We start from the raw sequence: 15,398 nt of genomic DNA on the forward strand, positions 1-15,398 counted from the left end.
GATTTAGTGGCTTTGTTTCAGTTTTGCTAAACAGCTACCTCAGCTTCAGTCAAGAGACATATTTCCCTTAATCTTTATTCTGATTAAATGTCCTCTAAAAGTATAGTCAACAATTTATTGATTTTTTTCTTTAAAGTATTCTACCAGATTAACAATATTCCTGTTTTCCCTTTTTCTTTGGGGAATCTGTTTTGATATTTTCGTGCAAGAACTTCTGTCCTCCCTAAAATTCCTGAAGAAATAGACACAACAAGTGAAACTATTTCAAACATCAAATAAAACTGTTAGGATTGTTCATTACCTTATTTAACCTTATATTAAAAAAAGGATAGACATTGCATTTCAGCTGTGACTTCCTAACTCTCTATTTTGTTACAAGGTGAACATTAGTTTATATTAAAGTAGTGAAGAAATACCATAGCCTTTATTTGTATAAGTTGCTCTTATAAGTCAAATCCTGTTGGTAAAATAAGAGAGATTTTTTAAATTTGAAAGTCACTTCAACTTTCCAGATCTTTAACTTCCATTTCTTACAAGCCTCTGCTTTAAAACAACAGTTTGCCATTTCCCATTAATAGAATTGGTATTTTGTGTGATTTACCTATTCTACTCTAATTGTGAAAATCCTGGGCTGGTATTTTGTCCTTTTCTTTTCTTCCAAAAATGGGCTATAACAATGTGGCTAGAACTTTTACAAGCATTAGAACTATAGCATATAGATAAAATAGGAGATTGCCTTTAGTTGTATGGATCCAGATGAATTGTGTTTAATATACTTTTCTGTCTCTCTCTCTCTCCCTCCCTCCCTCCCTGCCTTTCCCTCTCCCCCCTCCTTACACCTGGGGAATGTTCCCTTGTAGGCTTGTATTTTATTTCTGAGCCACTCTCTGCTGTCCAGAAACTTGGGGGACCCGTAGTATTACATTGTTCTGCTAAACCTGTGACTGCTCATATCTCATGGTTGCTTAATGGAAAAAGATTGGATAGAAACATGGAACAAATTAAGATTCATCAGGGGACTTTGACGATTCTTTCTCTTAACCCCTCCCTTTCGGGTTCCTACCAGTGCATTGCCAACAATAGTGTCGGTGCAATTGTGAGTGGGCCTGCGACAGTATCCGCTGCAGGTGAGTGTAATACTGTCCCTTTTTAACCCCCTAAAATTACTATGTTAGCAATTGCATTTTTGAGTATAGGGAAAAGCATGGGGTTTGCAATTACACACAGGAGTTCTCATCCCAACCTCGACTCTTGCTGTGTGCGTAACTTGGGGAAATATACTTAAACCTACTGTCTTCCAGCCTCGTGTCTTCACCTGTAACAAGGGTATGGAAACGTTGTGTTTTTCAAAGTTACAATCAGGACAGTTTTCTAATGTGAATTGTGAATAATTTCTTTGTGAGTTTTTAAAAGTTCTTAAGATCAGCAACAACAAAATTGTCCACTTTGACACCCAGCTGTTTAATGTCATTCTTTATCTTTCTTTCACATCTGATTGTTTATTTGCCTTGATTACTGGATGATTTTAATTTATGTAATTCAAACCAGGTTGAAGAAGCAGGAAAAAAAAAACTGACTGTAAAGAAAGGAATGTTGAGTATTGAACTTATGGAAAATCTGGAATGAGTGTTTTTTTTTTTTTTTTTAGTAAGTTTGAGCCATCTGCCTTTCAAAGGGTGATGGCTTCCAGTAATGGAAAATGTCTTTGTAAGGGCACCCCTATTTACAGAAGAAATCTGGATTCCCCAGGAGTAGTGAGTTTGTCATAACTGAGAAGAGTAAATGTTTTTGTAGAGCTGTGACCCATGGACAGCTCCAAAACACACACTGGAGAGCTGAATTCTTAGTGGCAGGCTGCTGAATGCTCAGCGATGGAGATAATAAAGAACCCCTTCGTGCAAGCTCCTTCTGTAGTAAACTTAAGATGAGGGGAACTGAGACCCAGAGTTAGTATATTCAGATGATTCAAAGAGTATGCTACTTTGTTTCTCGATGTCCTAAATTAATTCCCCGTGAACCGTTTTATTGCCACGTGGGTGTGTACAAACAATACAGGTTTGATGAGGGGTTGGATTGGAAAGGGCTCATCTTGACAGAATGGGAATAATTATGCTTTCTAGTTCCCCTTGATGTTTTAACAGCAGTTTTGTTTTTCTTCTAGTCCCCTGGAAGCTATGCCTTCTGAAAAAGGGTGACTTAGTTCTCAGTTCTCGGCCGCGCCTCCCTGCCCCAGCTGCAGCCTGCGGTCATAGGGTGGTGCCCCTTGCTGGGCTGGGATCAGCTGCCGCAAATGGTCAGGCTGCTGGCGTCGTTTCTAATTTTCACATTTCCTCTAGAAAAAAGGATTCAATTGTTTGTTTATTTTATTACTTTTTTTAGTTCTTGGTGATTTCGATTCATCAACAAAGCATATTATTACAGCAGAAGAAAAGAGTTCTGGTTTCATTGGCTGCAAGGTACCAGATAGCAACCCCAGAGCTGAGGTGCGCTATAAAATCCGGGGAAAATGGCTAAAACATTCCACAGGTGAGACCTTTAATAAAGCCAGTGACATGGGCAGTGTAAGTGCTCATTAAGCAACCTACTCCCAGCTGTGCATGCTAGGTGCTGTGGATGAACAAATTAGCAAGATGTATTGTGTGTTGTCAGGAAGGCCAGTGGTTAGGGTACTGGATGGCTGCAGCCCCACCTGCCGGGCTCCTCCCTCCGCTCCTTAAGGTTCTGTTCAGGTCCTTAGAGAAGGCCCACCTGAGGGCCCAGGCTTTTTTTTTTTTTTTTTTTTAATATTTTTAATGACAAAACAACATGCAAATGCAAACATTCTTAACATACAAACATTCCATACATGGTGTACAATCAGTGGCTCACAATATCATCACATAGTTTTATGTTCATCACCATGATCATTTCTTAGAACATTTGCAACGCTCCAGAAAAAGAAATAAAAAGAAAAAAGAAAAACTCATACATCCCATACCCCTTACCCTTCCCTCTCATTGACCACTAGTATTTATATCTACCCAATTTATTTTAACCTTTGTTCCCCCTATTTTTTTCTATACCCCTTACCACTCTGTTACATTGATCACTAGTATTTCAATCTACTCAAATTATTTTGACATTTTATTTTAACATTTGTTTCCCCCATTATTTGTTTATTTTTTTATCCATATATTTTACCCATCTGTCCATAAAAGGATAAAAGGAGCATCCGACACAAGGTTTTCACAATCACACAGTCACATTGTAAAAGCTATATCATTATACAATCATCTTCAAGAAACATGGCTACTGGAACACAGCTCTACAGTTTCAGGTACTTCCCTCAAGCCGCTCTAATACACCATAAAGTAAAAAGGGGATATTTATATAATACCTAAGAATAACCTCCAGGATAACATCTCAACTCTGTTTGAAATCTCTCAGGCACTGACACTCTATTTCGTCTCATTTCTTTCTTCTTCCTTTCGGTTGAGAAGGTGTTCTCAATCCCTTGATGCTGAGTCCCAGCTCATTCTAGGATTTCTGTCCCACGTTGCCAGGGAGGTCCACACCCCTGGGAGTCATGTCCCATGTAGAGAGGGGGAGGGCAGTGAGTTTGCTTGCCATGTTGGCTGAGAGAGAGGGGAGGTGGGGCTGAGGTTTTGTTTCTCTTAATGAAATTTATCACAGCGGGCATTGTGTTGTATATCTTCTTGTTTACTTGTTTGCTATTTATCCCCCTACTGGGAAGGAAACTGCCTGAGGGCAGGTCTTTTATCTGCTTGGTTCCCACCTGTCTCATTGTGCCTAGGCTGGAGGATAAGTGCTCTATACATATTAGTTGAAAAAACAAGTGAATGAATAAACAGTGCGTGAGTACTGAGCAAGCAACCATGGCTATAGAATTAAGTTTACACAAGCTGGTAGGGTGGTCCTTGTATCTTTGTCTAAACTTGTTTCTTGTGCTTTCTTTATTCTAAATGAGTGGTCTGTGGTTAAAATGCTTCCAGGGTGTCTAATTTGGTTACTCTAGGACCATTGACTTTTTTCCTTTTCTGCCTTTACTCTCCTTTTCCTTCATTTAATGAATTTTCCTTGATTGCTTATTTGCTGCTGGTCATATAACGTAACTGTAAACCTTTGTTGGTGTACAGTTGTGTGATGGGGCCTGCCTTAAAGGGGAAAGACCTAACTATAGCCTCCTTCCTTCCGCAGATAATTACTTAATCCTTCCATCAGGAAATCTCCATATTTTGAATGTATCCTTAGAAGACAGGGGGTCATATAAGTGTGCAGCTTTTAATCCTGTCACACAAGAACTAAAAGTTGAACCCACTGGCCAGAAGCTCCTTGTGAGTCGTAAGTATTTGAGACAGTAATGGTAACTAGAAAAGGAAAACTGTTCAAAATTCTTCCTCATACAAAGTTGGGCAATAAGAGTTCACTTTCTTTCAGATTCTATTTAACGTAAGAAAATAATTATAAAAAAGTTAACACACGAATGCATCTTAGAATAGTACTGCTCATGTCTTTAAAATATAGCAACTTTTTAGAGGGGAATTTTGGTCAAGATGTCAGAGTGTATATATGTGGAGAACTTTGCCCTTTGCTCCAATAGAAAGACATTTTGGAGAAAATGTAACTTTATGGCAGTGGTAATCAAATTGGTGGCTGACTGTGAATTTTGAAAAAAAAAAATAAAGCTATATCTGTTTCTTTGAACTGAGATTTTTAAATTGTGGGTGTTGAGGAGAGGCAGTGCCAGTGGCCAAAGCACAGTGAGGTAGTGGTTTCAGAACTCCTTGAGTTCCAGTCCACTGATTCCGAAATTGTCCTAAAGGACCACAGAATCTCGACCTGTCGTATAAACTAAATATAGCATAAGAATAACTGGGATCATTTATGGGGATGTCCTCAGCTTTGCTACGGAAGGGTTTGGAAGTGAATACTTATTAATGGGTGGTTTCCCCTTCCTTTTCCAGGCCGTTCATCAGGAGATTTTCACATTCTCCACCCCACCCTTTCACAGACATTATCTGTTCCTTCCCGTAGCCCTGTGACCCTGGAGTGTGTGGTGAGCGGGGCTCCAGTTTCTCAGGTGCACTGGTTGAAGGATGGGCAGGACGTCGTGCCGGGGAGCAGCTGGAGAAGGTGGCATTCTCATCTTGCCACAGAGAGCATTGACCCAGTGGACTCCGGGAATTATTCCTGTGTGGTGGGAAACAAGTCTGGTGACCTGAAGCACGTGACTTACATAGTTAATGTACTTGGTAAGGTGTTATTCTTTTTGTTTGTTTGTTTTCTTTTCAGTCAGGGTGTTTTTCTGGTTTAACGGATGTTTGAATGGAAGATCTATTTGTGAACTACAAACGAAGTAGGGAAATATCTAGAAATATCAACACGAGGAAGCCAGAACAAACTTCGTTTCTCTAAAGGACTGCAGAACTTCTGGGTGACACAGAACATTTCACATGTGATGTTCTTGGAAACCTCACCCCAACTTGCAAAGCATGTTCTCCCTTCCTCGTGACCTGGGGAAAGGGCCTGGAGATCGATAGAAAAACTGTGTAAGCTGTTGAGCTATTTCAGCATGTAGTACCAACTATAGTAGCTAAGACGGTGCTGGGTAGAAAATATCATCCCAAAAAGGAAACCGATTTCTTTTTTCTTTTTTTGCATGGACAAGCACCGGGTATCAAACCCAGGTCTCTGGCATGGCAGGTTAGAACTCTGCCACTAAGCCACTGTGGCCTACCCTCTACTTCATTTTATTTTCCCTTTTGGGATGCTTTCACCCATATTTAGCTCTTCCTTTAGACTCAAAATTTGTATTATTTCCTGTCACATTTCTATATTCAAAGTTATTCTTTTTCATTTCTTTGCCTCAAAGTTATTCTTTTCATTTCCTACAGTTATATATCTCACTCTTATGTGTGACAGGAGATACTGTTTTCCTTTATCAAGATAGATTTTCCTGAAAATTAGAAAAAATGTAGATAGGAAATGGGTTTATAGTAAATATAATTTTGTGTACCCTCTGCATGTGTTCATTTCCAACACTGGCCAGATGTAGGTGGCAATGCTGGAATTAATCTAAGTGTGTATATGGCAAATTGGCTTTAAAATACAATGATAATTAGGATTAGATTAACATAATTGTCAGTTAATTTGGGCATAAACTATACATGCTGATGAATGATTTCCTTTGCCTAGGTAAATGTAACTTTATAAGTCCAAAAAGAAGTTTTTTTGCCTAGTATATATCTAGCCTCAAAGTAGAAGGCTGTTTACAAAAAGAATTTAGCCTCTGAATAAACATCATCTTATCTGACTCCTGTTTAGTGGGAAATCCAAAGAAACTTCTTTATTTCAAACCAATCTCCTCGAACAAATGCTAAGAGAAGCCCAGGATTAGAAACTATTTATGTGTACATGTGTACGTGTGTGTGCATGTGTGTGCATGTGTGTGCATTTGTGTGTGACGGGGGGAGGTAGGTAGGTGGAGAGTTCTATAAAAAGATATTGTGACTTATTAGTAACATATGATCTATCCTATTAGAGGAAAGTTAAAATGCATTTCTAATTTTTTTCTTGATGACCACAGCAGATGGGAGAATGTGAATAAACAATACAACTTGGTTTTAACTAGCTGTTGGTTGAGAGAAGATTTTTTTATGACTCATGTAAAAATTTTAAAAGTGCATCTTGAGGGCTAGGGTTTAATTGCATGTTTTATTTTCAGAACATGCTTCAGTATCTAAGGGACTGCAGGATCAGACAGCATCTCTGGGGGCCACAGTGCATTTCACCTGTGATGTGCATGGGAACCCAGCCCCCAGCCACACCTGGTTTCATAACGCACAGCCCCTTCATCCTTCCTCTCGGCATCTAACTTCTGGAAATGGCCTGAAAATCAGTGGTGTAACCATGGAAGATTCGGGGCTGTATCAGTGTTTGGCAGATAATGGGATTGGATTTATGCAGTCTACTGGGAGACTTGAAATTGAAAAAGGTAGGCTTTAGGTCATGGAATCATGACCTAAAGATAAGCTTTTGTCATGATTAAAAATTAAATCATTTTTATTAAAAGAAAAAATCCCATCACCATAACAGAATCATGTGCATTTTCCAGATTCCTTTCTAATTGCAGATAGGCATTTCCATGAAGAAGCAACTTTATTTCTTCAAGCTCATTCAGTACATATTACATAGTTTAAAAGGATATGTGGAAAAGGCTCCTTCTCACTCGTTATTCTGCCAGCCAGGTCCCTTTTCCAAACTAACTAGTTCTATCAGTTTCTTAACTATCCTTGTGTGTGCAAATAGAAACATTTACACACACACCCATGTGTATGAATGCATTATATAATAATGTCTTTTTGTTTATATAAATGGTGGCAGCTTTCTTTATTCAGATTTTGCATTTGATATCTTGACTGTCTCCCCATATGTAACATCAAAGGGTATTCTCATTCCTTTTTAAAAATTGCTGCTTATGAGGTACAAGGGTAGTTCAGTGGTAGAATTCTCGCCTGCCATGTGGGAGACTGGGTTTGATTCCTGGTCCATGCACTTCCAAAAAACAAACAAACAAAAATTCAGTAAATGGTGCTGCAATAACGGGATACTCACATGGAAAAATAATGAAATGTGACACCACCATACAACATAAAAATTCAAATAAAAAACATAAAGGCTGCTTAGAATTCCACTATGTACTTGTAAAGAATTTGATTAGTACTTTAGTGATGGGTATTTCTGATCTTTTGCTTTTACACCTACTTCTATAATAAATATCCTTCTGCATGGACTGTCTTGTTTATATATCAGTATCTACAAAATACGTTCCTAGAAATGAACTTGTGAATGAAGGTAGATGCATTCTCAACTTTGGTAGTTATTACCAAATTGCTCTCCATAATCGTTTACTAGTTTTTGGTCCTACCAGCACTGGATATCTATGTCTATTTCCTCTTATGCTTGCTAACACAGGATATGTCAATCCTGTCTATTTTTGCCGATCTGATATGCATTTCTTTTATTATCAGTAAAGTGGGGCATCTGTTCATATGTTTATGAGCCATTTGAGTTTGAATTCTTGTGTGTTGACTGGTCATTGTCTTTTGCCCATTTAAAAAATTAGTTTGATTTTTTTTTCTTACTAACCTATAAGAGTTCTTTATTTAATAAGGAAATTAATCTTTTGTCTGTGATATGAGTTATAAATATTTCATTGCAATTTGTCATTTATCTTTTGACTTTGCTTATGATTACTTATTTATTTATTTAATTTTACATGGGCAGGCACCGGGAACTGAACTCGGGTCTCTGGCATGGCAGGCAAGAACTCTGCCACTGAGCCGTTGTTGCCCTGATTACTTAGTTTTATTTTTATTTTTATTTATTTATTTTTTTTATTTTTTTTTTTTAAAGAGAGAGGGAGGAAGGGAAGGAAAGAAAGACAGAGAAGGAAGGAAGGATGGACGGGAGGAAGAAAGGGAAACATCTTTAAACATTTTCTTGTTTTATTATATTTTGTTTGTTTGTTTGTTTTTTACATGGGCTGGGGCCGGGAATCGAACCGGGGTCCTCCGGCATGGCAGGCAAGCACTCTTGCCCGCTGAGCCACCGCGGCCCACCCATTACTTAGTTTTAATGTACAAACATTTCTGATCCTATGTAGACTAATTTACCCATCTTTTCTTTTGTGGGAGCATATATTTCTTGTAGGTATTTTGCTCTGATAAATTGCCCAACATGTTTTTAGGAAGCTAGGGTACCTTAGTATCTTACATGTCTCATGTGTCTTTATTCTCCATATTATGCCACCTACCTATTTATGACAGTGTGAAGAATCCATTCTTTCTGTGTAAATATATTAAATTTGCACCGTCCTTTTTAGCTTATTACTTTGTGCCCTTCTAATTTGGTGGCAGTTGACCAATAGTAGTAAATAAATCTATTGAGAGCAGCTCTAGCCATTTGCTTTAAAAATATAGTGTCTGTTTAGATATGAAAAGTAAGGCTTGTGTTAGTATGGCAGACTAGATGCTTAGGGAAGGTCCTCCCACAACAAAATAACTTGTGCTGGGAGGCTTGGAGAAATAATGAGTTTTCAAGGCCCCCACCTAGTCCCTGCTCCCGCAAGAAGGAAAAACAGGCATTGAAGGCAGAGTACTGAGGGATGAGTCTGCACCTAGGGTGGGCTCCCCTTAGAGCAGGTTGGTCTTAGTTTGAGCCTTGAGGGGGTGGCAAAGTGGGGAACTGAACTCCAGGAATAAACCTGGAGACCTGGAAGAAGGTCTAGAACTCCTTGGTTCCCAACAGAAGTAAGCTTAAGCATCTCAGTGGTAACTGAGATCTGGCTTCCAATACAGGAAGACAAGGAGAAATTACCATCAAGGAAAGAGAAGTTAAGAGGGGGAAGGGGGTGCGAGGGTAGCTCAGTGGTAGAATTCTTGCCTGCCATGTGGGAGACCCAGGTTCGACTCCTGGTCTATGCACTCCCCTCCCCAACCCCTGCCAAAAAAAAAAAAAAAAAAAAAATCAACAAATGGTGCTGTAATGACAGGATAGTCACATGGAAAAAGAATGAAATGTGACTCCCACCATACAGCATACAAAAAAAAAAAAAGAGGGAACAAAATAAGTACCTTTAAGAGATCCAAGAGGAGAGAGGAGAAAGGGGAGGCTTTTTGTAGACTTGATAAATATGGAAGATTCAGGAAGCCCCATATATACCATGCAGGGTAAATAAAAAGAAATCCAGCCTAGGCATATGGTAGTGAAGTTGTCAACAAAGACGAAGATCTTAAAAGCAGCAAGAGAGAAAAGACAGATTACTTACGAGGGAATAACAGTTAAACTGGCAGCAGACTTCTCGGTAGCAGCATTGAAGACTGAAAGCTGTGTAATAAGTTTAAGGGTACTGGGAGAAAAGCCATCTCTCAGGAATGAGGGTGAAACCAGGATACTTTGTGAAAGGTGAAAACTGAAGGAGTTTACCACCAATTGACCCTTATCAAAGAAATGTGTAAAGGTGGTTGTACTTCAGGAATAAGAAAAATGATCCTAAAAGAAAGGTTGAAAATATAAAAAAGAGTGAAGAACAAAGAACTTGATCAATAGGTAGGGGAGCGTCCTAGTTTGCTAGCTTCCGGAATGCAAAATACCAGAAACGGAATGGCTTTTAAAAGGGGAATTTATTAAATTGCTAGTTTACAGTCCTAAGCCTGCATGAATGTCCAAATTAAAGCAAGGCTATAAAAATGTCCAATGTAAGGCATCAGGGAAAGATACCTTGGTTCAAGAAGGCCAGTGACGTTCAGGGTTTCTCTCTCAACTGGAAAGGCCCATGGTGAACATGGTGACATCTGCTAGCTTTCTCTCCAGGCTTCTTGTTTCATGAAGCTCCCCCAGGGGCATTTTCCTTCTTCATCTCCAAAGGCCGCATGGGCTCTCGTGGTTCTCGTGGCTCTTTCATGGTTCAAAAATTTCCTCTTTTTAAGGATTCCAGTAAACTAATCAAGGTTCACCTGGAATAGGTAGAGTTACCTCTCCCTCTAATCAAAGGTTAATATCCACAATTGGTGGGTCACATCTCTGTAGAGATAATCTAAAGATTATACAGTACTAACTAGGGATTAAAAAAATAATAAGGGCAGGCCATGGTGGCTCAGCAGGCAGAGTTCTTGCCTGCCATGCCGGAGACCTGGGTTTGATTCCCGGTGCCGACCCATGCAAAAAAAAAAAAAAAAGAAATAAGATCTAACAATAGGGTCTCAAATCATGTAAAGCAAAAATTGATAGGATTAAATGGAGGAGTTGACTTGATCTCTGCTGTTGCAAAAGTTGATCTCAAAATAGTTGTTAACTTTTGCTGTGTAACAAACTACTCCAAAACTTAGTGCTTAAAACAATTTATTATTATTTTTGTGAATCAGCTGGGCAGCTCTTGCTTGGGGTCTTTTACGTGGTTGTGGTAAGATGGAAATTTGGGTTAGAGTCACCTGAAGGCTCAGCTGGGCTGGGCATCCAGTCAAGTTTGTTACTCATGTGTTTGATGGCAGGGTTGAGATGGCTGGAACATCTGGAAGCAGGCCAGGCAGCTCTCTCTTTCTTTCTCTGTAGCTGTGTTGTTCTTCTCCACAGCAAGGCAGTTTCAGAGTTCTGCTTGTGTGGTGGCTGCTTCCCCCAGAGCAGGTGTGCCAGAGGACACAGGTGGAAGCTGCAGGGCTTTTTAGGACCTAATCTAAGGTTAGGTCACATGACTTCTGCTGCCTTTTATCAGTCAAACATGACTCACAAGTTAGCCCAGATTCAAGGGGGAAGGGAACTCCACCAGGACATGGAGGACATGGTTTATTTGGAGACTGGTTACCAAATACTGCTCTCAGGTCTGCATGCACGCACAATCTGTACAGGGATAGAAGATTTAAACAATAAAATATACAGTGTTAATTTATGGGATGTCTAGAGAACCTTGTACCTGACAATTAGAGACCACCTATTTATCTCAAGGAATATCATAACAATTGACTACCCAGTCTACTGGGCCTTAAAGCAAGTTTTAAGGAAATACAAACCACCTTCTCTGACCCTAGTGAATTAATTTAGAAGTTAATAATAAATACAAAGACGATTTTTAAAAAAATTGCCATGAGTTTGGAAATTTAAAAATGCACTTTCAATAACTGGGTCAAAAAAAGAAATCAGAATGGAAGTTTAAGATATTTTGAACTGGATAATAATGAAATGCAACAGGTCAAGTTTTATGGGATGCGGAGAAGTGGAACTTAGAAGGAAATTTAGAGCCTTCAGTGCTCATAAAAGAAAACTAGTAAGACTGAAAATTAGTGAGCTAAGTGAAAGAACAACAGAAAAAATTAAAAGAAACCAGAAGAAAGGTCATATTAAAGATAAGGACAGAAATGAACTAAATAGAAAATAGGTAAAATAAAATCAATAAAGATAAAAGTTGGTTGTTTATAATAAGTCTAATAAAATGGCCAAATCTTTGGTAAAATTGATCAAGAACAAAGAGCAAGTACAAATAAATAAATCTGAGGGAAAGAAATGGGGTATAAGTACAAGTCTTGTAGAGACTAAAAATAAGATAAGACTATGATAAGCTTTCTGCTATTAATTTAAAAATATAGACAAAAATGGGCAAATTTTTCAGAAAAATATAACTTAGCAAGCCTTACTTAAAAATACATAAAATATAGCTGTCAAAGATACTGAATTAGGACTGAAAGAACTTCCCACAAAGAAACTACCCCCCAGGTAGATGGTTTGATGGGGCAGTTCTACTAAACTTTTACATAATAGACCATCCCAAATATTACATAAACTCTTCTGGGGTAAAGGAAAAGAAGAAACACCCCTTAGTCAATATAATCTTGATTACAAAATCACTAAAGGATGGTGCTGGAAAGGAAACTTGTAGGCCAGTATCATTTACGAATATAGGTGCAAAAACCCTAAGTAAATTTGTTAAATCTCTCATTGGAAAATGTAAATTTTTATTCACATTGTTTATTGAAAAAAGGAGAAAAACAGCTGGTCATCTCACTAGAGGCAGAAAAACATTAGACAGAATTCAGTAACTATTTATGTTAGATACTCTTTAAAAACTAGAAATAGAAGGGGACTTTCTTAACTTGATAAAGAGTATTTAACAAAAACTTAGGTGAAAAATTATTTTTAAATGGAGAAATGTGAAACTTTCCCTTTTCTTTTCAACATTATATTGGAGAGTCTACCCAGCACAGAAATCCAATAAAAAGAAAGAAGAGATGTAAGGATAAAAAATAAAGAAACCAAATGTTATCAGTTTATAGATGATGCGATTGTCAACATAGAAAACCCCAAATAGTTTGCCAGCAAATTATTAGAAATAATAAGAGTGTTTAGCAAGGTGGCTGAATGAAGACCAACAAACAAGAATTAATTGCCTGTCTTCAAACCAACCACAAACAGAAAATTTTAAGTATAATTAATAAATTATTTTTTTATATTAGCAATATTAAGGAAGACTCAAATAGGTGGAAAGGTATACCACTTCATGGATACCAAAATTCAGTACCACAACAGTTGTTGGTTCTTTTCAAAATCATTCTATGTAATCCCAATTAAAATCCCGTCAGAATATTTGGAGCAGTTTGACAAACTGTAAAATTTATATGGGTCGTCAAAAACCCCAAAATGGCTAAGAACTCCTAAAAGAAGAAAAAGAATGTGGTGAGTATTAAGTATTAAAGTATTAAAACCTAATAAAAAGGTTTAGTAATTAAGATGTATTGTGGCAGGAACAGACAAATAGATTCATGAAATAAAATACAGACTTCCCACCCAAGGACTTGACTGAGCTGTATTGCAGATGACCAGGGGAAGGGTATCCATTTCAAATAATAATGTGGAATAATTGGTTATCAAATTGGAGAAAAATGTGAACTTAAATCCTTAAAGCACATCATATACAAAGCTAAGTTCCTAGTGGATTCAAGACCTTAATATGAAAGGCCTAATGTAAAAACTTTTGAAGAAAATATAAAATATCTATATGCTCTGTTGATAAAAACTTAAACAAGACATTTAAAAAGCCTAATTTTAAGAAAAGATTGATATATTAGACTTTCATTGAAATTAAAACATTCTCATTATTAAGTGATGCCATTATAAAATGAAAAAGAAAGCAATAAGTTGGGAAAAGATAGTAGTAGCATAACAAGAACAGTATCTGGTGTATATAAAGAACTCCTCTGGACCATTGAGGAAGAGATAAATGACCTAATAGAAAAACTGGCACGTGTAAAACCTCATCAGTACTCAGGAAAATGCAGGTTTTGACTGGTGCAATAGCATTTTTATACTCACTAAATTGACAGAAACTCAGAAGTCTGATAATACCAAACGCTGTTTGGTTTTATTAAACATGGGATGCTAAAGTTCAATAGGAGTCAGGAAAGGTAGAGAGCTGCTGGAGAAAATGTCATTTGTGTTGATCAGTATTCCAATGTAGGCGCATGTAAAAATACTCCCAGAGAAGACCTGGAACCAAAAGGAAAGAGTTGGTGCCACTTGACTTTTGAGACAGGAGAAAGATTTTTTTTTTATCCCTGGTATTGACCATTTTCTTGACAGAAGATTCTTAGTAGTTTTATGCTTTTTTACATCTTTTTTTGTCCCAGATTTTGTCTTCACATGTTCTATATTTACAGAGTCAAATATGTACAGTATACCTATTGAAAAACTCTCAATAGATTTCTTTACATATGTTCCCTCCTTTCTGAAGGACAGGAAATCTACATAGGAAATGTCCTGGAGCCCAAGACTGTGAAAAGCTGTACCTTTTATTGACATTTTTACTTGGTATTATAGTTGAAAAGGGAGTTAACAAGGAGGGGAATATCTTTCTTCTGACCATTACTCTCATATTTACTACAATCAGATGAGATTATTTTGCATTGTATGTACTATAATGTTCTTAATTTGTTGTATGTGAATTGCTTTTTTAATAGACAATGGATCCAAGCCAGTTATAATTTCAGCTCCAGTAAGTACAAAGGTGCTGGATGGAAACTTTGTTACTTTCTCCTGCAATGCCACTGGATGGCCAGTTCCCACTATTCGCTGGTATGACAGCCACGGATTGATGACCAGCCACCCCTCTCAAGTCCTTAGGTCTAAATCCCGAAAATCACACCTAGGAAGACCTGGAAGCTCTCACCTGGAGCCTGCCTACTTCATCATGTCCCGAGCTGGCTCAAGTTCTCTCTATATTCAGGCTGTTACTCAGGAACATACTGGGAAGTACACCTGCGAAGCTACAAATGAACATGGTACCACACAGTCAGAAGCATTCCTTACAGTTGGTGAGTTACCATTAGTATTTTTTCCCCTCAGTTGAGCAGTTTTCCTTTTATAGGAGGGAATAAACTGTTTTGAAGTCTATCATTTTCATGAATCCAGCAATCTCTAAATGGACACTTCTTTTTCAGACAGCAGTGACATGCAGAGCTATTTTCCTGGTGTTTGGACTTATGTGAGTCAGATGAACCCTGGCCTCCATTTCTTGTGTGTTTGTTAAGCTTGTCGTTGTCATATGAGGAGCTCTCATTTGGGAATGAGATATGATCTCTTGCATGGATTAATGCTTTAGTTTTCTAAGCTACTGTAAGTGTCATTGCTGACACTTTGGAGGTGAACCTTTAATAAGTACAGATAAGGGTTGGCTGTCATGGAGAACATAGAGTTATGTGTTATCAACCAATACTGAGAGGTATAATTTCACCGTACTTTATGCAGGGTTATTTTTCTAATAGGACTATAATATTAATTCTTTATACTTTACTGCTTTTGGTGATGGTAACTTAAAACTATGTCAAAATACTAGTATATCGAATATCAATATT

At 37.8% G+C, this 15,398-nt stretch overlaps 1 protein-coding gene across 6 annotated transcripts in view; it reads left to right on the forward strand.

Annotated features, from left to right (window-relative positions):
• The window catches only part of CDON (cell adhesion associated, oncogene regulated), a 123,376-nt gene that overhangs the window by 44,831 nt on the left and 63,147 nt on the right, over positions 1–15,398 (forward strand). For all 6 annotated transcript variants that reach the window (XM_077112507.1, XM_077112502.1, XM_077112508.1 and 3 more), the window contains exons 3-8: positions 861–1,127; positions 2,380–2,526; positions 4,198–4,341; positions 4,965–5,252; positions 6,725–6,994; positions 14,505–14,858. In XM_077112507.1, the coding sequence (XP_076968622.1) occupies positions 861–1,127; positions 2,380–2,526; positions 4,198–4,341; positions 4,965–5,252; positions 6,725–6,994; positions 14,505–14,858 (1,470 nt within the window). The remainder of the gene's footprint in view (positions 1–860; positions 1,128–2,379; positions 2,527–4,197; positions 4,342–4,964; positions 5,253–6,724; positions 6,995–14,504; positions 14,859–15,398) is intronic.

The sequence above is a fragment of the Tamandua tetradactyla genome, chromosome 8 (assembly GCF_023851605.1).
Source record: "Tamandua tetradactyla isolate mTamTet1 chromosome 8, mTamTet1.pri, whole genome shotgun sequence".
Lineage (NCBI taxonomy): Eukaryota > Metazoa > Chordata > Mammalia > Pilosa > Myrmecophagidae > Tamandua > Tamandua tetradactyla.